Consider the following 24509-nt stretch of genomic DNA (forward strand, 5'->3'; position numbering starts at 1 on the left):
TGCAGGGACATGAGAGTGGTTGAGCAGGGCTTTCAGAAGGCAGTGTCTCTAGTTGTCAGGCAGGGAAGGAACTGGGGGCTTCTAAACTCTGTTCCCCAAGCGCACAGCCTGGAGCAGATCCTGGAGACACCCTCTGCCCTGCGGTGGGAGCCCCTGTTTCTTTATACCCACAGCAGAGGCCCTGGGGCCCTCGGAGCAGGGGTCGACCTGGCCCACTGTTACCACTGCCTCTGCCGCCTGGCACTGGGGGAGAGCTGACATGTGACAGTGGACCCCGCAGCTCCTTCCCTCATGCCCAGAGCGCCTGGGGAAGGGGCTGGGAGATGCAGCCCGTGGAGGAGATGGTTTCAAGGCCCTATTTCCCTGCACTACCTTGGCCAACTCCACCACTGTAGGACTTTGGATCGCTCCCTTCCCCACTCTACACCTTGCTTTCTTCACTGGTAACCTGGGGAAGAGATGACTGTCAATCTTTCTCCAGGACAGAGCAGGGAAGACACTCTTGATTTAGGCTGTGGTATTTGGGAGGCCACCCCAGCCTGGTTATAAACTGGGAAGGGGACTTGAGGGCGATGCTTGTCAGTCCAGAGAGCAGGGAGATGGCAGAGGAGTCATTTGATGTCTCTGAAATGAGCGGCTGGGTCCGCAGGCTGCCTGAGTGGGTCTGGGGGCCAGGCCCAGCCTGAAGTTTTGAAGAAAGAAGCAGATGCCCCTGCTGGCCTGAGCAATCAGCTACTGCCCAGAGTCACCTCAGGGAGGTTGACTACTGCCCAGAGACTGGGGCGGGCCTTGCTCACCTCAAGGAGGTCAGTTTGCTCTCAGGTTTATAAACAGAATCTTTAGGCCTGAAAGGCTCTCTGGATCCAGAGTCCAACCTCTTCATGGGGCTTCCCTGTGTGTGGGCTGGACTCATCAACTTTGGCCCATAGGTACACCTGCCCATGGGGTGGAGGAGAGATGCTTCATTTAAGAGACACCAGCTGCTCCCATGGATTCAGAACTTCATTTGTGCATAAACACACCTGTCCTTCTTTCTTCTGCCCAAACTCCAGTATTTCTCCTCAGACATGGCCAGTCTAGTGCCTGCCTGGACCCTTCCAAAGGAATCAAGTTCTATTAAGAGAGAGATGGCCTGACCAGGCGGTGGCGCAGTGGATAGAGCGTCGGACTGGGATGCGGAAGACCCAGGTTCGAGACCCCAAGGTCACCAGCTTGAGCGCGGGCTCATCTGGTTTGAGCATAAGCTCACCAGCTTGGATCCAAGGTCGCTGGCTCGAGCAAGGGGTTACTTGGTCTGCTGAAGGGCCGCAGTCAAGGCACATATGAGAAAGCAATCAATGAACAACTAAGGTGTTGCAATGAGCAATGAAAAACTAATGATTGATGCTTCTCATCTCTCTGTTCCTGTCTGTCTGTCCCTGTCTATCCCTCTCTCTGACACTCTCTCTCTGTCTCTGTAAAAAAAAAAAAAAAAAAAAGAGAGAGAGAGAGAGATGGCTGTGTGGTCAACACTGGGTGAAGAGAGGTTGTGGCTGGGTGGGTGGGGGTGGCTGGCATGTCAAGGGGATTGGATACTTCCTTTTGACTTTCTTTTTTTTTTTTTTCATTTTTCTGAAGCTGGAAAAGGGGAGAGACAGTCAGACAGACTCCTGCATGCGCCCGACCGGGATCCACCCAGCACGCCCACCAGGGGCGACGCTCTGCCCACCAGGGGGCGATGCTCTGCCCATCCTGGGCGTCGCCATGTTGTGACCAGAGCCACTCTAGCGCCTGGGGCAGAGGCCACAGAGCCATCCCCAGCGCCCGGGCCATCTTTGCTCCAATGGAGCCTTGGCTGCAGGAGGGGAAGAGAGAGACAGAGAGGAAAGCGCGGCGGAGGGGTGGGGAAGCAAATGGGTGCTTCTCCTGTGTGCCCTGGCCGGGAATCGAACCCGGGTCCTCCGCACGCTAGGCTGACGCTCTACCACTGAGCCAACCGGCCAGGGCTTCCTTTTGACTTTCTATGGTGACATGGGCCAGTTTGACAGGCAGGATAGGGAAGTCCTGAGCTGGGCTGGGAGGACTAGGATTTGAGCAGGAGGGCCTGAGGTCAGAGGTGAGGAAATGGTTAGGGAGGCACGCACAAAGGCCTCAGAGCAAAACTACATTATTAAAGCTTTTCATCTCATCTTGTTGCTACAAATGAAGGGGCTCAGCCCCCGTTCAGGGCCTGGGTGTCCAGCGGGACCCCTGGGAAGCAGTGAGGCAGGCGAGAGATGGAAAAAGAACGCAGAGCTCTGGCTGGAAGGAATGCTTTATTTCACCCCAGCCCCAGCCTTGCAGCTAAGGCGCTGTGGCACACAGCCCGGGGCTGCACTGGGCAGCGGCAGGGTGGCCTGGCCTCCTGTTTAGTGGCTGTGGCCGTGGCCGTGGCCACCATGGCTGTGGCCGTGGCCATGGCCACCATCCTTGGTTTCGCCACCACCCTGGTTGTGGCAGGAGCCTTGACCCTCTCCAAAGCCCGGCCCGTGGCTGTGGCCAGGCCCTCCATGGCCAGTTTTGTGCATCTCCTCATGGGACAATGCTGTCAGCCTGCCCACCAGGATGGAGAACTCCTCGAAGCTCAGGTCTTTATCTGCGTTGGTATCCAGGTCCTCCATGATGTGTTCTATGGCTCCTGCATTCCTCTTCTGCTTCTGTAGGTAGGGAGACAGGATGGTCAGGACTGCGTGTGGCCAGGGCCGGGAATGGGTAGCACAGCAAAGGACCCGATGGCAAAGGCATAGGGAACCCTGGCTTCTGGGCATCCATCCAAAATTAAAAGACGACTGCTGACGGGATGCTGTTTCCTTCCAATTACTCTGCACACCGCCTGGGTCTGAGTCAGATCCCATCTCGTCCGTTCCCTCTACTCCTGTCCACTCCCACTCCCCCCTTCCTAGCCTCTCCCTTCCCTCTCAATATTACAAATTAGTGACACTCATTTCAACCTCTTTAACAGGAAGCACCTGAGGAAAACAGTATGATTGGGATCCTGTGTGGGGACAGAGAGCAGTGTGGGTGCTTTGTTGACACCCAAGGGTGTGATAAGAACTCAGGGGAGCACAAGGGGAAGTGAGGACCCAGGTGAGATGTGGTGGGGGGAGGGGAGGCTGAGCGGGTTTCTGCTATGCTGCTTCCTGGCTAGGGTGCCTCAGCCTAGTCCCCTCTGGAGGCTGTGGGTACCCAGCCCCTCTCACCGGCCCCTCCCTCCTGCTGCACCTCTGCATGGTCTATTTTTTCTGTGCTTTTGCCATCACCCTGGGGAAGACCAGTCACTCCTGAGCAGCCCATTGGCAAGGTCACAGCTTCTCCTCCTGGCCTGGCACTCTGCTTCTGGCAGAGGGAGTGGGACAGGGGATGGGGCAGGTGCAGGCTGCACACCAAGGGAGCCTTGCCAGCACCACCCTCTACCCCATGCCAGGGTCTTGCTTGCTGAGGTCCCACCTCTGCAGAGCTGTCAGCACCCCTACTACCTCCTGCTGCTGCAACTCTCCACCCACCAAGGGGGGCAGTGGCTCCAGGGAGGGCTGACCACCTACCCCAGGACACCCACTCCAGGAATGGAACTAACACTGGGACCCAGGTATCCTAGCCTTCTTAGTCCAGGCCTCTGTTTCCCCAAAGTTCCCAAATTTGTTAAAGAAACCAAAAAAAGATCTGGGAGAACAAATCCTCCTTCTTCCTAGAACTGCCTAACCCTTCTCAGATTGGCTCAAATGTCACAATCTCAGGAGGTCCTTCCTGTCCACTTAAGTAGTCAACTCTTTCCACCCAGCTCAAATCACCCATAGCATCTCTCTTAACTTTCTTTCGGGCACACATTGGGATTGGATTTATCTGTGCCCTTGATGGGTCAACATCTTTGCTGCGTCTCTCCCATCAGGACAGTGGGTCCTTCTTCACACCGCTCGGGACAGGGCTGGCACACAGCACAGGATCAGTCAGTCTCTCTTGACTTTGCCAGTGTCATCTAACTTGGAGCACCTCTAGTGACAGGGTGCTGGCTGCTCCTGCTGGCCAGGCTGAAGGCTAGAACTTTCTCTTTGACTGCAAGGCTGGGCCAGGCTGGCCAGGCGCTTAGCCTTACCTTGAGGAAGTTGGGCAGCTCTTTTTTCACCAGCTGTTTGAATTCTTTCTGGTTCAGCCTGTCCGGGTGCCCCAGGCGCGTGGAGTACTGGTGGAAGATGTTGATGATGGTCTCGATGCTGCATTCCATCAGCGACGACATTTTTAGCCTGTCTTTGTGTTCTCTGAGCAGAGAAGAAAGGGGTCAGCTGCTTAGAAGGAAAAGGCTGTCATACTTTCCTGACCCCTCCTAGTGGCTGCTCGCAGAAATGAGGGGATAATGCAGAATAAAAAGAAAGCGCTTTTCATTGAACTGGGAGACGACAGTGTCCCGCACACGGGAGAAATGATGTTTAGAATATGTGGGGTGTCAGAAAGCAGAGCACTTGAGAGCATGAGGATCCAGCAGAACACGACCTAATAAAAGGTGAAGGCAGCTTTCATAGGATCAGGTTAATCAAGGAGGGCTTCAAAGAGGAGGAGGGTTGGAAAGAAAGATTGGTAGACAGCGTAAAGAAAGACTCGCAGGCCGGCTGCTGCCCAGGGAAGCTGGCAGAGGACTTACCTCAGCTGAGGAATCACACAGAAGGGTTTGACACTGTCCTGTGGTCCCAGTATTTATGGGCCTCCCCTGGGCCAGGACGCTCAGTCAGCCCTCTAGTGGGAAGATTGCTTCACAGGTGAGCAGTGTGGTAACTCACAGCTGGGCTGCCACCAGGAAGGGGGCTGGGGCAGAACAGGAAATGTTCACAGATCCTTTGGCTTTTTTTTTGAAATTCCCAGTCATGGGCCTGGAGCTGGTTGGGGAGGAAGTTGCTTGGTAAATTCAGTTCCCCTCCTCACCCCACCCCTTCTCTGAGCAAGCTGCCTCTCCTCTGGCATCCCTCTCTGCCCCTGCTCCCCCCTGTCCTCCTCCCCATTGAGGTTGCACCTTCCCACTATGACACTCAGTGGCTGGTGGTGGGCTGAGGACCCCTGGGGGCGCTGACATGCTCTGCCTCCCCGCTGTGAGCAGCCCGGCAAGGATGGCTGAGCCTTCCCCTTCCTGGCTCTGTGATAAGTGCTCTTAGGAGAGTGAGGGGTTGCAGTGCGGTTTGTAGATTTACCAGGGGTGAATCCGGGTTAGAAGGGAGTGGTCAGCCCCCCAGTATTGAAGATGAAGAAACTGACACTCACAGGGCTGTCAGAGCAAGGTCACATAGCTGCTTGGTGACAGCAGGAATTAGGCTGAGACACCCTGGTTCCTGGTTGAGGGTGACCGGGATTACACCTCCCTCTTACAGTCTCAGGGAAAGAGCCTCAGGGCTTAAGTGTTTCTAGAGCCTGTCAGCATTATCCTTCTAAATCCTGCTCCCAGTCTGGGAACCACACCCTCAAGGACTTGACAACATAGGACAGTTTTTCTGTAGCTTCCTGGGCTGCAGGGCTGCAAACCTCCTGTGGCTAGCTCCCCATCTCCCACAGGAGGAAGCAGAGCGCTCAGCCTGCTCAGCTAGCACACAAACCACCTGCCTGGTCAGCCTTTCCTTCTGCCCCTCCGTGGCGCCCAGGGGGTCCACGGAACACCTCCAGGCCTTTGTCTTTGGTGCTCTCACCACAAGTGTGCCCCTCCCCCATGGAAGAGTGCCGTCCTATCCACCCCGCAGGGCTCAGTTCAATGCTACCTGGTCCTGAAAGCCCATTCTGTTCTTCCCTATGGGAAGCAGTCTCCTTTCTGGCACTCCCATACCTCTTCTGGCTCCCAACACTCCCTTTTCTGGAGTGAAGTTATTTACATATTTTGCCTTTGATCATTCCCTGTGGATCCTCAGGTGAATAAAATCCTCTTACTCAAGTTCATGTTCTCCAGGTTTTGGCATAGGGAAACCTCACATTTGCTGAAGCATCATGTCCTTACTGGCACCCTCACCTCTCCACCCAGGAAGGGACCATCCCTAACTGCTTGCTTCCTTGAGCCTCTCCCTTGTAATCAGGGAAGGTGTTCTATTCCACCTCTACTAGTCCTTTTGTCTAGTTGTCAGGAAGGCTTGCCTTACTGCCTGGGCTCCTCCTGACCGTACTGCCCTCTGAAAACCCGAGGCAGCCCCTGTACTACCTCTTGGGCCTGAGTGTGTTCTCTCTGGCGCTGCTGACATGCCACATAGAATATAGCAGGGGTCAGAAAGCTTTTTGGCGGAGAGAGCCATGAATGCCACATATTTTAAAATGTAATTCTGTGAGAGCCATACAACGACCTGTGTACGTTACGCATTATCCAATAAAAATTTAGTGTTGTCCTGGAGGACAGCTGTGATTGGCTCCAGCCACCTGCAACCATGAACATGAGTGGTAGGAATTGAATGGATTGTAATACATAAGAATGTTTTATATTTTTAACATTACTATTTTTTTTTATTAAAGATGTGTCTGTGAGCCAGATGCAGCCATCAAAAGAGCCACATCTTGCTCGCGAGCCATAGGTTCCCGACCCCTGGAATATAGAGTTCAGACTGGCTCTATGACCTTAGACAATTTACTTAACTTCTCTGTGCTTCATGTTCTTTACCAGTGAAAAAAATAATTACAGGACCTACCTTGAGAATTGAAACAGTACACATAAAGCTAGAAGAGGCTCAGTAATTAGAGGTATTATTATTATTATTAGTTTTCTTTTCATTCATTCATACAAGAATCATTTGAATGTCAGACACTAATGCATGATGTGGGAGTACTTGGTGAGTGAGTCACAATACAGGGGGGAAGCAGAACCTTATATCCCAAATTTCTAATCACATTTAAACTCTTTGGAGCTAATGACAGGACCCAGCACTATGTCAAGCACACAACAAGTATTTAATCCAGTGGTTCTCAAAGTGTGTGCCAGGGCACACTGGTGCGCCCTAGAAGATTTCCAGGTGGCCCTATGGTATTCCAGAGCAATATGTGCCTGTTGGGGACCAAAAAACCAACAGGGTTTTTGGAGTTTAGATTTTTAGGGGGACAAAGGTATGGGGAATTGGCTGTAAGTTGACAGTTTGCCCAACCCCCCACCTCACTTGCCTAATTAGGTTGCAAAACGCTGTTAAGCTGTGGTGCTGGATTATTTACACTACCCCCATGTTCCCCAGAAAGACTGGAGGCAAGTTTCTTCTATCTTTTGTTTGGTGTAAAGTTAAGATGATAAGTATGGTGGGGGTTTTCTGCACTCAACACAGTTAAGAGCAAAGAGAGGAATTCTTCAATGTATTGACAAGAAAATGAGAGTTTGCCTTTCAAATATATGCCCAAACATTAAAGAAATCACTAGAACACATCAGGCTCATGTTTCTCATAAACACAAGAATGAAAAAACTTAACACATTTGCACCGGGACCTACTGAATTTACTAAATCTTACTAAGAATGTATCTATATATATAAAAAGATAAATTTTGTCATTTTTAAATTTTTTAACCCCTCTTTTTTATGAATTCTAAAAAGTGTAACTCAAAAAATGTAACATAAAAATGTTTTTAAATGTCAGAATAAATTTAATTTTGTCATATTTATTTTGTTAATTACCATAAAAGCACGCTTGGACTTTACATATTTTTCTTTAACATTTGACTTAATTATTATAACATATTTCTCAGAAATTAGTATATAGTGTGCCTACAATTATTTGTAGGATTTTAAATGTGCCCCGACTTCAAAAATTTGAGAACCATTGATTTAATCAATGCTTGCTAAATGCATGCTTGAATGAATGGGTAGATAAATCATCTATGAAGGAAAGAAGAGGGCAAGTAGACCCAGGAGTACATATAATGGAGACTTTCAGGCCTATTCCCTAATGGGGTCCGCCCTCCATTGTTTGAGTTGATCTGATGGAGGAAGCTGGCCCTGCAGCAAGGAGCCTCCCCCATCAGGCAGTTAGATAATTGTTGTTCTTGACAATCTGGTCAGGTCCATAGGTATATCTTATCTGTGCGTTCAGAGCGCCCTCTGCTGCCTCTATTGAAGCATGTTTCACTCTGGACCAAGGATCTCAAGACTGCTTACAGGAACCTAGTACCTAGACTAAACTGGTGAGACTGGCTGGGGCTGAGAAGGGCAACAGCACCACCAGAAGGGCTACTGTGGCAACTGATGTGGGCCTCGGGCTTGAGGACGCTTGGGAATGGTGGAGACTGTGGTAAGTAGGAGCTTCCTAAATTTAAGGGAGAGCTGTTTCATAGCCTCCAACTACACTGGCCACATGAGAAAGTGGACTAGGTGTTCTGGACCTCCTGAAAGTCTGGGAAGTCCAAATTTTATGTGAAAACTTCTGCTTATAATATTTGTCAACTGGTTTAAAAGAAAATAAAGACATTAACAATAAAGCACTGTGTATGGTGAACAAAGCATGGCTGCAGGTCTTGTTTCCCTTGCTCTGCTGCCTGACTCACCTCTGCAGGCCTAGGACAAGGTCTGGCTGGGTAGGCATGGGATGAACACTAGTTGGATAAATAAGTGCAGAAGTGCATGACTACATGAAGACATGAGTGAGCATGAAAAAACATTAGTCTTTTGCCCTGTGACTTTCTGCAGTGCCACTGACTGTGACCATATAGTGTTGATTCAGGATAAAAGTAAAATGGGGTGGGGGTGGGGCCAATAGGAGCAGCAGTTGGTGGGAGGGAGCAGCTGGACACAGCTTTTAAACAGCTGGGATTCCATGTGGGCAGTGGATTCCCTCGTGTCCACAGGCCACAGCAGGCCCCCCTGTGCTGCAGACCAGCAAGTCTAGTAATTCTGGGTTTTGAAGGAGGATGGTGTGGAATTAAGAAAATAGACTTACTGAGAAAAGAGGATGGGATTGGAAGGCTTCTTCAATGCTGATGGTAATATTAGAGAGAGCGAGCCCCCGGTCTTTGCTTTATTATACAGCATAGACAATTAAAGCCTTTAATTCAATATACAAATAGGGGAGTCTTTGATATAAAGCCATTTATTTGAGGCATAGATTGGATTTTCCATAAGAGTGTATTACCCTACATCAGGGGTCGGGAACCTTTTTGGCTGAGAGAGCCATGAACGCCACATATTTTAAAATGTAATTCCTTGAGAGCCATACAATATGTTTAACACTAAATACAAGTAAATGTGTGCATTTTATGTAAGACCAACATTTTTAAAGTACAATAAGTCTCTGAATTCTCTTTAATAACGTTGTTATGCTGTTGCTAACCAATGATGAATAAAGTACTTCTTACCATTAATGTGACTTCTGGTGCTGCATGGTTTTGTTGATGGCTTTGTAGTCTGGTTGATAAGTGGTGAGGTTAAGCTTCATGCAGGCTTTGAGACTTCCATCCGTTAAACATGATTGTAGGTTGGTCTTAACGTTCTTTAGATGTGAGAAAGACTGCTCACATGCATACATAGAGCCACACATTGTCAGTACAGCAATACTCACATGCTGCAGTGTGTGGTATGTGACAGGAAGTGCGTTCCAAGTTTTTACAATCAGCTGGTCCACGGGTTGAAGTTTTTTCATTTCTCCCCACTTGTGTTTGCTCACCAATTCTGCTTACTGTCATGCAAGTCTTTCCAAATCTCCATTCAGTGACTTGAACTTATTCACCCACATGTCTGAGGCCTTCAGGTCAGCAGCTTGTAGCTCAAAATCTCTGACACAGACATGGAGGATGTAACTCAAGTTGGCGCTGTCCACTGAACACTCGTGTGGATGGGTGATGAACTTAAAAAGACGAGTGTGCTCATGAAATTCTCCAAAGCACACTTTGAATGATTGCAGGAGATTAGATGTGAAGCCCGCTAGCTGCTGGAGATCAAGAGTTGAGCAGGGTCACTTGCTGTGCATGCATCTTTAAACTTTCCCAGTTTTTCAAAGTGTTGTAAACTACCTGTTTCAATGTCGGCGATGAAGAGTTCCAGCTTGTTTTTAAATGCAAACACCGCTTGTTAAAGGGATAAGACTGTATTTCCAATGTCTTGCATTTTCACATTGAGCTGGTTCAGATGTTCAGTCATGTCTATGAGATAGTGGAACCTCAGGAGCCACTCAGGATGCTCGACGTTTTTCATTTCAAGAGAAGTCCGGATTTCGCTCAGACAAGCAGCAAAACGGCTGAGCACCTTCCCTCTTGACAACCAACGCACATTGCTGTGCAGAAGCAGACCAGGATAATTATTCTCAAATTCATCCAGCAATGTTTTAAACTGGTGATCATTTAAAGCTTGGGGAACGATAAAGTTGGCCACCCAAATGACCAGTGACATCACCCCACCAAGCTGCTCGCCACACATCTGAGCACAAAGCACCTCCTGATGTAGGATGCAGTGAAAACTTAGGATGGGTCTCTTTTCATGTTCACAAAGAAGCACTATGAATCTTCTATTTTTCCCCACCATGCACGGAGCACCATTAGTACACACTGAAATAAGTTTATCCATTGCTAGATTTTTTTCTTTAGTGAACTTAGTAAAAGACTTGAATAAATCCTCCCCTCTTGTTGTCTCTTTCATAGGCAAAACAGCAAGACTTTCCTCACGTAGTGTGTCACTGATAGCATACCTTGCAATCATGCTGAACTGGGATAAATGGCTTATGTCTGTTGACTCATCCAAAGCGAGAGAAAAGAATGGTGCTGCATTTATGTCCTTCACTTGTGTTGCCTCAATTTGATTTTCCATCATTATGGTACGATCGTGAACAGTTCTTGCCAACAGAGGCATGTCTTTTATTCATTTGATTATCTTGTCTTTATCCAAAAAATCATCAAAAAGTTCATTGGCAACATCAAACATGAATGTTTTGGCATACTCCCCATCTGTGAATGGCTTCCCATTTCTCACAATTGCTAAAGCACCAGCAAAGCTATCCGAATTCCAATCACCTTGTTGGGTCCAAACATGGAATTGCTGCTGACTAGCTTGCACTCTGCACAGTAGCTCTTGACATGCTTTCTTCCTGCTGTCCCCCGCTGGATATTTTGATGCAAATGTAGTATGGCATGTGTTGAAGTGCCGCTTTATATTTGACCATTTCTTTGATGCAATTATATCATTTCATATTAGACACATTGCAGAACCTGCTTTCTCCACAAAGGTTAATTCCTCTGTCCATTCCTGCTGAAAAGTATGATACTCTTCATCTTTTTTTCTTTTAGCCATCTTTTTCGTTAAAAGGGTTTCTGTAATTAGCTAGCTGACTACTTGATTAAAAGTAGGGAAGTTTACTTCCTGACCTCACAACGATCCATGTACCTTACACATTATCCTATAAAAATTTGCTGTTGTCCCAGGGGACAGCTGTGATTGGCTCCAGCCACCCACAACCATGAACATGAGCGGTAGGAAATGAATGGATTGTAATACATGAGAATGTTTTATATTTTTAACATTATTATTATTATTTTTATTAAAGATTTGTCTGTGAGTCAGATGCAGCCATCAAAAGAGCCACATCTGGCTCTCGAGGCATAGGTTCCTGACCCCTGCCCTACATCATGCAACAGTCAACAATGTGGAGAAAAGCTTACTGTTAAAAAGATTTTAGTATTAAAAGATTTTAGTATTACAAGAGTGGGAAAGGCTTAGTCTCAAACCAAGCCTTAGGCTACAATGACTCTGCTGGCCTACAGCCTGCCTTCCACATATGCCCTCTTTTAAAATACTTTTCAATTTAGGTTATGTGTTGAGATTTGTACTTGTCTGATTTTTCAGATTTTAATATAGAGACAGATAGGAAAAATAAAGAATAAAAAGAAAATTAGTATAGCCAATGTTACCAGATATTGAAACAAGTGTCTTAATACATTACAAGGGATTAAAGGTTTTAAGCAAAATTTTAGTCAATATAACAGGATCTATAATAGAGTCTTTGTTGTTTTGAATGTCTTTAACATGTTCATTAAATCTATGCTGACACATTATTATTTTGCATTTCTTGCAAATGCAATCCAATTCCAGTTTAGTTTATTAAGAGCTGTTATAAGGAGTAGGAGTCTAGGAAACATATTCAGGAAAAGTCTAGGAGTCTAGGAAAAGTTTAGGAGTCTAGCAACATATTTAGAAAAAGTTTGCATGGTACTGGAATTGTTACATTTCTATATTTTGCAGCTAGGGTCTAAGTCTTAATGAGTATTGCTTCTAGCTGGTAATGATTCAGGTAGACTGGAAAAGCCACTTGCAGGCATGTGTGGCGATGGAGCCCCTGTTCTTTTCAGTTTGGAGAGATGAGACCAGGGGACCCTTTTTTTTGAGTTTTGCAGTTGTGGAGGTGATGAGGAGAATTTTGGGATACATTATGCTGGGTGGCAGAGGTAAATTTGTTTAAATTAGGAGTAAGTCTCAGCCTAAAATAGGCATGGGGCATTGAGGCTAGAGGAATAAAGGAGACATTATATATTAAACAAAGTAGCAGAAAATAAGACTATTAATACCCATAATGGAGAGTTTTGACAGATGAATAAAAACCCAAATATTCAGGCAAGGCATAGTAAGTGGCCTTCATGTTTATAAAAAATGAGATTAGTTTATTTGCTACTTGGAAGAAATATTTTAGACTTGTCTACAGCGGCATGAGATGGAGCCAACAGCACTGGGCACTTTTAGCCTTCAGTGGCAAGTCCCAGCAGGCTGGGCAAGGTTAGGGCACAGGTGGCTGGAGCAGGGCTGGAAGAGACTGAACCCTCCCTTAGAGGAACGAGGGGGCGGTTTACCTTCTAGTGTCTCTTTTCCCCCACAGCAAAGGCATGTCTTTGGTGGGGGCCAAAAAGCCTGGCAGGCTTTAGCTTAATGACTTTCCTTTCCATTCTTGAAGCAGGACCCTGATGGAGTCTTATGAGGCCTTTCTGGGGCATTGGAGACTTTAAGGGCATATGCTAAGAGCTGGTATTTTGCCTGATTTATTTTAGGCTTTGTCTGTCTTTTGGTCATTATAGACCTTAAAAGCTATGCTTAGAAGATTTTGCTGAGGAGTTTTAGGGTCTTAATCTGCTTATATAATTTTTTTTGTATATTTGGAAAAAAGACAAAATAGCATTATTAGCTGGATTAAATAAAAGAGGGTAGAAGTTTGCAGGAGAAATTTTCAAAAGAAAAAATTTTTCAGTGAAAAGTATGGTAAGGTAGGTTTGTAGGAGTTTCAGGATATGTCTCCCCATATATATATATATATATATATATATATATATATATATATATATATATATATATATATATTATTTATAATTGACTTTTAAGCATTTGTTGAGCATACTTTATAATATTTCAATTTCAAAGATTTTAAGAAATACTTGTCTTTATGTTAATTTCTAACAACATATAATAAAAGCATTTTCAAGTAGTATTTTCATACTTATTAAAACATTTCCTTGCCTGACCTGTGGTGGCACAGTGGATAGAGTGTCAACCTGGAAATGCTGAGGTCGCTGGTTCGAAACCCTGGGCTTGCCTGGTCAAGGTACATATGGGAGTTGATGCTTCCAGCTCCTCCCCCCTGTCTCTCTCTTTTCTCTGTCTCTCTCTGTCTATCCTCTCTAAAATGAATAAATAAAAATAAAAAAAAAACAAAAAGGCAAAAAAACAAAAAAACTACCTTAACATTAATTGACAGGCAATTTAAAGAGTATATATATATTAAAACTGGAAAATTCCAGTGTGACTTTCATTATTTTCCTATAGTAAAAAAAAATTACACTTTTATTATGCAAATCTATGCTGCTTCAAGCCTTTCAGCTTGCAGCTTGCAGCTTGGAGCAGCCTGGCTAAATTAGCAAGTCTTTAGAATCCACATTTCATTTTATTTAAATTTAAATGAGTGCATTTTACTTATTCCAATTAAAATTATGTTTGTAGGAATGAAGTCATTTTATTTTTTCAATATTAGAACCGGCATTTCCAATTTTTGCATGCAAGAACTTAATTCAGGCCTTAAAAAACAGACACATTTAGGCCCTGGCCTGTTGGCTCAGTGGTAGAGCGTCAGCCTGGCATGCAGGAGTCCCAGGTTTGGTTCCTAGCCAGGGCACACAGGAGAAGTGCCCATCTGCTTCTCCACCCCTCCCCCTCTCCTTCCTCTCTGTCTCTCTCTTCCCCTCCTGCAGCAAAAGCTCCATTGGAACAAGGTTGACCTGGGTGCTGAGGATGGCTCTATGGCCTCTGCCTCAGGCGCTAGAATGGCTCTTGTTGCAACAGAGCAACGCCCCAGATGGGCAGAGCATCGCCCCCTGGTGGGCGTGCCAGGTGGATCCCAGTCAGGCACATGCGGAAGTCTGTCTGACTGTCTCCCCATTTCCAACTTCGGAAAAATACAAAAAAACCCTCAACAAACACATTTAGACATTAAACAATGACTTCACATACAATTACACAAATCAAGAGTGAAACCCGGGATTTTAGAGATTAGAATGTGGCCTGCTTGATCTTATGTAGGGCTATTTTAATAGCAATATAATAAGGATAAATACCAAACAGAAATCTCTCTCGAAAAATCTCAAGATGGCTGTATGAGATTTCTGTTTAGCAACATCCAAACAGGCGCCCCCTTCACCCTCTTTCCAGGCATGGAACAGGAAAGAAATAAAATTATTTAAAACATTAAAGAAAATTAGATAATAATACAACTTTAAAAAGCATCCCAGTCTTCTAATCATTTTCAACAGAGAAAGAGATCAGAGCATAGTAAAATAAGCCTTATACAATTGCTCTTGTGAAGTGAGTCTCTCATCCAGAATCATGGTGTCTCGCCAGTCATTCAGGAATCCATCGAGGAGCTTCAGCAGACCTAGGAAATACACACACATATCCTCAGCCCCATAAGAGAACAGGGTCTGGCTCTTGCCAGATTCCTGTGAGCGTGTCCCTCCATCACACTTCAGGGAAGGATTCCCGAGTCTCTCAGCTGCTGAATGACCCCATACATCATTATTCAAAAAATTTAAAGTAAAAAGAGCATGACAAAGAAGATTTGCAGGAGTTCGAGGGTATAATTCCCCATTTTTAATTTTTTTCTAATTGATTTTTAAGTGTTTGATATGCATGCTTTACAATGTTTTGACCCTGGGGATTGTAAGAAATTCCTGTTTTTAGGTCAAGTCCAAAAGTTTGACAAAATGTAGTAAATGCTTTTCTTACATATGCAGGAGCATTGTTAGTTTTAATTAGTTTAGGAATAATAATAGAAAATGCATAAAAATAATAAGTTATAACGTGTTTAGCAGACTCTTCTGTTCTGGCAGAGGCTATTATAGATTTAGAATAAGTATTCACTGTAAAGTGGATGAAGAACTGTTTGCCAGATGAAGGTATATGAGTAATATTTATTTGCCAAAGTTGTTTTGGTAGGGGTTTCGAGGGTTAACTCCAAATGAAGGGACAGATTGTAGTATAGGATATTTTGGACAGGATTTAACAATTTGCTGTGTTGTTTTTTGAGAAAGTTGAAACTGTTTATGCAAGGTTGTAACGTTTTGGTGATGAATAGTATGAGATTGAATTGCTTGATTTGTTATGGTTGCTCCAATAATTTTTTTTTTTTGGTAGCTTGATTAACAAGGGCATTCCCTTGTGTTAAAGTTTTAGAGCATGGAGTGAGCTCGAATATGTCTTATAAAACATGGAGTTTTATGTTGACATATAAGTTTTTGAAGAAGGAGAAATTATTGAAATAGTTTCTCATTAGTAGTTGTTTTTAAGACAGCAGTCTCTATAGTGGAAACAACCATAAGTAAATATTTTTTGTCTGTATAAAGATGAAAGGAGCAAATGTTGAAAAGCCATAATAATGGCATGTAATTTTATTCTTTGAGCTGATATTAAGGCGACTATTTCAGTATAAACTTGTCTATTGATTACTATGCTTACTATTCTTGAGCTGGACTCATCAGTAAAGATTGTAGGTGTTTCAGGAATGGCCTTATTAACAATTATCTTAGGAAAGACAAATGTAGTAATTAATGAAAATTATTTTATTAGTTGGGTAGTGAGAATCAATTTGGCTTATAAAATTTGTAAAAGCAATTTGTCATTTTGTGGAAGTTTTCTAGAGCCATTGTTGATCCTTTGAAAAAGGAACAACAATAATTTGAGGCTTAAAACCTATAAGCTGCAAGAGTTGCCTATGCCCCTTGATAATTAAGGAGGCAACAGATCAAAATATGGAGATAAAACTTTCTTAGGAGTAACAGCTAAATGAATTCTTTTAATAGGAATTAAAAGAAGCTTGCCATAATAGCCCTGTTGGAGTGCGAGGGATAAATTAGTAAGGCATTTCATTTTTTAAGATTAATGCATTTTAGTTGTGCTTGTTGCAAGGCTTTTTTTTTTACAAGCTTTAAACTCAGCAGGGGTCCCCAAACTTTTTACACAGGGGGCCAGTTCATTGTCCCTCAGACCGTTGGAGGGTCACCACATACAGTGCTCTTCTCACTGACCACCAATGAAAGAGGTGCCCCTTCGGAAGTGTGGCAGGGGCCGGATAAATGGCCTCAGGGGGCCGCATGTGGCCCGCGGGCCGTAGTTAGGGGATGCCTGCAAAGCTTGCTGTCCCACAGTTGTAAGTAGCCGAGGAGAAGCTGGTTTAGCCAAGCCTTTAAGGATATTAAAAAGTGGCTTCAGTTTTTTGGTAGTTAATTTTAAGGAAGGTCTAAGCCAATTAATATTTCCTAATAATTTTTGGAAATTGTTTAAAGTTTGTAAATGATTTGTCCTGATTTCTAATTTTTGTGGACAAATTTGTTGTCCTTCAATAATTTGTCCTAAATAAGAGAAAGGTAAAGATTGCTGTACTTTTTTAGGAGTATATAAAGTCTTGATTCTTTTAAAAAATATTCTAGTTGTTGCAAAATGGTAAACACAGTGTCTTTATCTGGATGAGCAATAAGAATATCATTCACATAATGAATTATGTACACCTTAGGGTGTTGTCTTTGTATTGGAGAGATAGCTTGAGCAACATATTTTTGGCACAAGGTAGGACTGTTAGCCATACCTTGAGGTAAAACTCTCCACTGGCATTGCTCCATTGGAGCCTGGAAATTAAGTGAAGGAACATTGAATGCAAAACACTTGCAATTATGAGGCCTTAAAGGAATAGTAAAAAAGCAATCTTTCAAGTCAATAATTACAAGGTGAAAATTCCATGGAATGGCAGTAAGAAAGGGAGTTTTAGCTGGAGAATACCCATAATTTTCATAGTCTTATTTATTGCTTTCAAATCTTGTAATAGATTCCAGTTTCCTGATTTCTTTTTAATAACAAATATAGGCATATTCCATGGGCTATTAGAAGGTTTAATGTGCCCAAGCTGTAACTGTTTTTGTATTAATTGAGCAGCAAAAGAAACAAATTCTTGAAATTGCTGTGAAACAAATTCTTGAAATTGCTCATCTGCGCCTTGTCTAATTTTACCAAATTCTTCCGTTTTGGCCCCTGGAGAAGGTAGGCATTTCCATGCCTTTGTGGCTATCTGATTAATTATATTATAAGTAGTTAGTTAATACTCTAATTGAGTTTCCATATGGGCATATTGTCCTTCTCCAGTTAACATATCTATAGTAACAGGAACCTCCTCTTGCTCTCATTCTGTTCCACGGCCTTTTCATGAAAGTCTGACTTCCACAGCAAATAATCACCCCCGGAGAGACAAGCATGAGCAATCACCTTCCAGTCATTTTGGGGAAGAGCCTTTGCACTAATAGTATCTAATAAACCAAGTGTAGAAGGGGCAGTAGGCCCATATAAGCATGAACAAGTTTAAGTTCTTTCAGAGTTTTAAAAGGTACAGGTTCCTGTTCTTGAATTAGTTTCCCCTTATTGTCCTGTTTTTCTACAACAGGAAAACAGGTAAAGCCATTTATTGTTTTCCCTATATTTTGAGCCTGGTCTATAGGTTGTTGTAGTGGGGATTTCCCAGATTTTGAGTTATAGACTCTGGAATCAGCCCAATAAGGGTACGAAGGAGCAGAGGGTTGAACATAGGAAGGAGCCGAGGGTGGTGGAGGCCCCATGGTTAAGGCAGCCATAGCCATGAAATTTTTATTCCCCGAGTCATTCTCAGACTCCAAGTTGTTCTCATATTCACATCCCTCCATTTTGGGCTTACTCTGATACTCTTCAGACAACGATTTGTCCTTACATGGAAACATTTCTACAAAAAGATCCCTTATGTTTGATTCTAGCTGTCCCATAATTTATTACTCCTGACTATACTCTCCCCAAAAACTCACTGTGCACACTTGGGGAGTTTTGTCACTTGCCTTTAGTTTCTCGTACCTAAGCCCCACGTTGGGCGCCAATTGCCGCTGACCAGTGTGGCTAGTAATTCTGGGTCTTGAGGGAGAACGGTGTGGAATTAAAAAAATAGTCTCACTGAGAAAAGAGGATGGGATTGGGAGGCCTCTGCAATGCTGATGGCAAGATCAGAGAGATAGAGAGAGAGAGAGAGAGCGAGCGAGCCCCTGGTCTTTGCTTTATTATATAGCATAGACAATTAAAACCTTTAAGCTAGTATACAAATAGGGAAGTCTCTGATACAAAGCCACTCATCTGAGGCATAAATTGGATTCCTCATAAGACTGCACCGCCCCACATTATGCAACAGTCAAAGGTGTGGAGAAAAGCTTAGTGTTGAAAAGATCTTAGTATCAAAAGATTTTAGTATCAAAAGATCTTAGTATTAAAAGAGTGGGAAAGGCTCAATCCCAAACCAAGCTTTAGGCTACAACAACCCCACCAGCCTACAGCCCGTCTCCCACACCCCTGGTTCCAGGCTAGCTGAGCCACAGAGGTCCTGACCTGGGCAGTGCTGTTGGTTTCATTCCTCACTCAATCTTCTCACTGCCACCCACGGTCAGAGGTTAGAAGGAAGGGTAGTAGGAAGTGGGGTTTTCTCCTTGGGGAGACTCAGAGGCTCCTGTTAGGGCATAGATTGGGGCAGTATTCCTGGTTCTGGACAGTGACATTAGAGGCTGCCATTGGAGAAGAAGGTATGGTTTCCTTGGCTGTGTTAGAAGCAGATTAGCATGCTAGTGAGCAGGCAGAGGTCCTGCAGCTCCAGCCCAATCACTGTGCCCCTTCTTCCCCCCATGGCCCTGCTGTTGGTCTGCAGGAAACTGGTTTTTCTAAATTGTCCATATTATGCCAGGTTTATAATGGGGTGTAATCCTGGGCACACCATGGGGCCTTTTCTAGGCTCCACATCCTTTAGCCTTTTGGAGGGACACTGATGGAAAGCTTACCGTGGACTGAGGGCTGAGAGCTGGGTTCTAGCCCAGCTTTGCCAGACTTGCCAGGAGGGCATTGGAAGATTTCCCATGTGTGGGCGGCTGTTTTCTTATCCATTAAATGAGAGGGTGGGATCAGCTGGCCTTTCAGATCTATCTAATGCTGACTGCAGGTTTTAATGGAATTTGGTAGGTTCCATGAATACTGCAAGTCTCATGGTTCACTTGCTGCTCCCTCAGCAGGTGGGATTAGGTTTCCCCTCCCCACAGGGCAGCTGGAACCTGGGACACAGCCCCTTCTGGACTGCATACAACCTGCTGCCTCCTTGCTGCCCTCCTGGCCTTCATCACAGCTCAGAACTCCCACAGATTCCTCCATGGAGATTTTTGAATTCGAACTCCTGATCACAGGCCTCCCCCCTCCCCCCTTCCCCCCACACTGCTAAGTCTGTGTCTCTGGTGCATTAGAACAATTCAGAGAAGTTCTTCACGAGTAACATCAGACTACTGTCCTGCACCTTGGGGCTCAATCCATACCACGCCTTGACCGACCCCTAGCATTCTCGTGGTTCTGAGGTCTTGAGACATCTTGTTCACAGCAGCCCTGTTCCCTGCTTTGGTATCCACGGTGAGCCTCCTCCAGTAACCTGGATTCTTAGACCCTTGACCTGCAGCATTCCCAAGTCTGAACCCCTCTCCTCACTCCACCTCAGCTGTCTTCCTCATAGTCCTTTTGATTTTTGGGAAACCTTACCTTTCAGATTAAAACAAGTTCCAGTGTTCCTTTTCCGGTTCTCTGGTTTCTGTTTTTCCAATCCTTCCCCTCTCTTATCTCTTTCAATAGCTATTTTTTGTCCTTATTATGTTCTGAGGTTTCAGATACTTCCAGAAATTTCTGGTGAGTATCTCAATCTCAAGAATCTCTTTGAAGTATATAACACTTTATCAAAAACGAAGGGCTTTCACATACATTACCATGTTGGCATCTTAATTACTGGCCTTTGGGTCAGTCTCAGATGATTGACTCCTTGAGAGTGGGGTTTCTTCTGTTTACTCAGTGCTTGATGATAAACTTTGTATATGAGAGACAGCTGATAAACATTTGCAGATTAATATAGAACTGACTTGGTTTTGATGGACCTTATGCCTAGAAGATTGTTATTTCCTGTAATTAGGAAGTTGTGCAGCACGAGAGAAGGCAGAGGAAAAAAGGAAGCTGTGATGGAGATAGGGAGATGGGGGAGATTCCTATGGGTAAAAAAGGCTGCTCTAGGATTACACTAGGGAACAAAATTTTTGTTGCATCCACAAAAACACTTGTTCTTACATAATTTGAGTGTGCTGATCTCAAATCTGGCATTAGTTTTTTTCCTGTAAGCTACAGATTTTTGCAATTCAAGATTTTAGGTTTTCATCTTATTGTAAAATTTTCAACATTTAATTTAACATAATGAAGTAGAATGTCTTCTTGGGCATCATCTTTGTGAAAATATAATAATTTATATAATGTAGTAAATACACTAATACACTAAAAGATATGATTGCATCAGGTTTTGTCTACAATTTGGAAATAGAACATATTAAAACACTTATTTTAATCATAAAATCTGCACAAAACTTATTTAAATTTTATTCAGGCAAAAATTTGCATTTGTAGCTCTTGCGTTTGTGTACTTGTTGAAGGACAATCTCGTTTGATGCTCCAGCAGTAATGTGCTCATCACTAACAGCTTCAAGATTTTTGGGAAACTTATCAAGGTGACTGTTCAGGAAGTGAATCTTAATGTTCATGTTACATCCAATGTCTCAGAAAGCCAACAGCATCCTTTGAACCAGAAGTTCATAGTTTTCTGTTTTTGGTTGCCAAGGAACTTCTTTGTAGCTGCCACAAAAGACTGTCATGCTGCTTTCTCCTCCTTATTTATTTTCCTCACAAATTCTTCATCACATATGAGAGTTCAAATTTGAGGTCTAGCAAATACACCTGCTTTTATCTTCTCGAAAGACAGGGCAGGAAAAGCAGAAATATATGTTGAAAGCATTCACTTTCTCTATTCAAAGCCTGAACAAACTGCTTCATTAAGCCAAGTTTGATTTGAAGTGGGTAAAAATGATCCTGTCTCAATTAACTACAGGTTCATTCACAATATTTTGCATCCCTACTTCCAGAGCTTCATGTTTCAGCCACTCCTTCTGTGTCCAGTGTTTCTCCTGAGCTTGGCTGTCCCACAAACACAGAAAGCAAGGATATTTCATGAAATCTCTCTGTTGTCCTAGCAGGAAATTTACCATTTTAAGATCCACACAAATGATTCAGTTATGCTCCTCATACTTCAGTAAGTTGAGGACAATTTTTATGTCATTTTAATCTTCTCGCAGATGAGTTGAATAACCAATTGGAACTGCTGCATAAACATTACCATTATGTAGGAGAACACATTTCAGACTCCATTTAGAGCTGTCAAGAAATAGTCACCATTCTGTTGGACTGTAAGTGGTAACACTTAGCTGGCTGAGAAGACTACTGATATTATGACAATAAACAAAGTGTTTGTTTTCGGAAAAAAAGTCCACAAAAATTTGTTCACACTTCCTGAAATGGGATACTTTAGCTGACCGATGAAGCATATTCTTTTCTTAAAGCCTAGAGACTAATAACTCAGCTGCTTTCTTTGATAGGCCCAAATCTTTTACTAAGTCATTCAATTTGGGTTGGCTAAACTGCTGAGGGGTTAATGACTGCTTGGCATCAGAAGAAGACCCTTCAGATTCTACAACCATTTCCTCATGCATCTTATCAAAATACACTTGATCACCATGTTCACTTTCTTCATCCTTAGAAGAAATATAACCATTAAGACTGGAACCAGGAGTGTCTCAGAGTGTGGGATAGGTCGTATTGCTAAAGGAATATTAGGATATGCGATCATATGCTGTTTTTTCTTGCCTATGCCCTTTGTATGGATCAGACAGAAATAACAGTCACTGCTGTGGTCCTTAGGTTCATGCCAAACCATGGGAACACCAAAAGGCATTCCTTTGCATTTTCCCTTTGTCCAGTCACGAAGCATTTCCTCGCAATTATGACACACAATATGAGGAGCCCAATTCTTATCTTGATCGCCAAGGGGAACTTGAAAATAGGCAATATATGCACGTGTCACAAATGATGAAATATTGCGCCTTTGACGTTGAAGTGTGTAACAGCCACATATATAACAGAAGGTGTCAGGACTATTCTTACATTTATGCCTACTCGAAGAAGCCTTAAAACAAAATAATAGGGTGTTTTTATCAAATAATAATTTTTTACATTTAAAAACAACTAGAATTATGTAAAAGTGATGTTTGTAAAACATTAATTTCCTTGTGGTTATGTTCAATCCAAGAGTCGTTGCTCTTTAACTCCAATTTAAAAACAAATGCATGCCATAAACTGTAACAAAAAAAAAAATTAAAATTGCATAAAAACTAGAGCATGCACCAAAACACGGATTTCAGATTTGAAATCGAGCTGCAGAAATATATAGAAAAAGTTCTAAAACCTCCTGCAACAGAAAAGAAAAACTGTTCCCCAGTGTTATCAGAGTGTGTGCTGCCCCCTTGTGGCCTACCTGGTCCAGGACAACCTGTGGTAATTTTTGGCCCTAGTTCTCAACCTTTTTGTATGTAATCAAAAACCTTTTATAGTTGAGAAATTTTTGAATATTTCAGAGAGATTTTGTTTTTCTGAGTTACATCTATTAATATTTACAATAGTGTAAATTAAAAAATTTAAAACACTAGGCCCTGGTATGTTTGCTCAGTGGTAGAGCGTCGGCCCATGATGTGGAAGTCCCGGGTTCGATTCCTAGCTAGGACACAAAGGAGAAGCACCCATCTGCTTCTCCACCCTTTTCCCTCTTCTTTATCTCCACCTCTCTCTTCCTCTCCTGCTATCAAGGCTTCATTGGAGCAAAGTTGGCCAGGCGCTGAGGATGGTTCCGTGGCCGCCACCTCAGGAGCTAGAATGGCTCCAATTGCAGAAGAACAACCTTCCAGAGGGGCCGAGCATCGCTCCCTGGTGGGCATGCCGGGTGGATTTTGGTTGGGCGCATGTGCGAGTCTGTCTGCCTCTCCCCTGCTTCTCACTTTGGAAAAATAAATTATTTATTTATTTAGTATTTTTCCGAATTTAAAACACTTATTAATTCACCTAAAATAGTATTTGTAAACTCATTACATAGTAACACATTTAAACTTTGTTAAATCATATTTTTAAAAAAGCTAGTAAAAAAGTTATGTAAATTAAAAAAATTTGCACACTTCTTTAATGTCTGGCTTAAAGAAGATTGCTGGATTCTCATATCCATTTTGTGTATTCATGTGTTGTTTTTAATTGAAGATATGAATAAAATCCAGCCCTCACACAGATTAGTGCAAAAATGGAAAAATACATCAACAGTCTTTAAAAATTATCATGGATGTGATTCTATAATAATTCACCGAAACTCAACAAATGGAGGTTTCTCAAAGGTTAGTTGCAATGTGGAATCTGAAACCATAACAAATCTTTTGTACTGTGTTACATTAAGAACCCATTGTTCTATCATGAAATTTGAGTGGCTTTTTTATCCAAGCATGACTTTATAATTTCATATATGGTCATTTGGAAAATAATAATTCACTGAGTTATTCACATCCTCCAAATGCTGGCACATTTCACTATCTAATATACAGAAGTATAAAATAACATTTATCAATATCACCATTTATCTCATCAGGAAAGTCTCTAAATACTGGAAAACTATCAAACTCATGTTGGCAGATACAGTGTTCCAAAATTCTAATTTTTCCCCTTAATTCCTTTTTCTTCTTCTCTTTTCTTTTTCTTTTTTTGGCAACAGAGAGAGACAGACAGAGAGAGGGAGAGATTGGGACAGACACACAGCAAGGGAGAGAGATGAGAAGCATCAAGTCTTCGTTTTGGATCCTTAGTTGTTCATTGATTCCTTTCTCATATGTGCCTTCACTGGGGGGCTGCAGCAGAATGAGTGACCCCTTGCTCAAGCCAGCGACCTTTGGGCTCAAGCTAGAAGTCATGTGGTCATGTCTCTGATCCCATGCTAAAGCCAGTGACCCTGCGCTCAAGCTGGTGAGCCTGTGCTCAAGCCTGATGAACCCATGCTCAAGCTGTTGATCTCAGGGTTTCGAAACTGGGTCCTCTGCATTCCAGTCTGATGCTCTATTCACT

At 43.4% G+C, this 24509-nt stretch overlaps 1 protein-coding gene across 1 annotated transcript; it reads right to left on the minus strand.

The window, feature by feature from the left end:
* Positions 1-2275: 2275 nt before the first annotated feature.
* On the minus strand, positions 2276-4802 carry S100A9 (S100 calcium binding protein A9). The gene is made up of 3 exons (XM_066255212.1): positions 4652-4802; positions 4109-4271; positions 2276-2675 (listed from the first exon to the last, which is right to left on the minus strand). Exons 2-3 carry the CDS (start codon positions 4247-4249, stop codon positions 2388-2390), a joined length of 429 nt encoding a protein of 142 aa, XP_066111309.1. The 5' UTR covers positions 4250-4271; positions 4652-4802; the 3' UTR covers positions 2276-2387.
* Between the last annotated feature and the right edge of the window lie 19707 nt (positions 4803-24509).

Source organism: Saccopteryx bilineata, chromosome 2 (genome assembly GCF_036850765.1).
Source record: "Saccopteryx bilineata isolate mSacBil1 chromosome 2, mSacBil1_pri_phased_curated, whole genome shotgun sequence".
NCBI lineage: Eukaryota > Metazoa > Chordata > Mammalia > Chiroptera > Emballonuridae > Saccopteryx > Saccopteryx bilineata.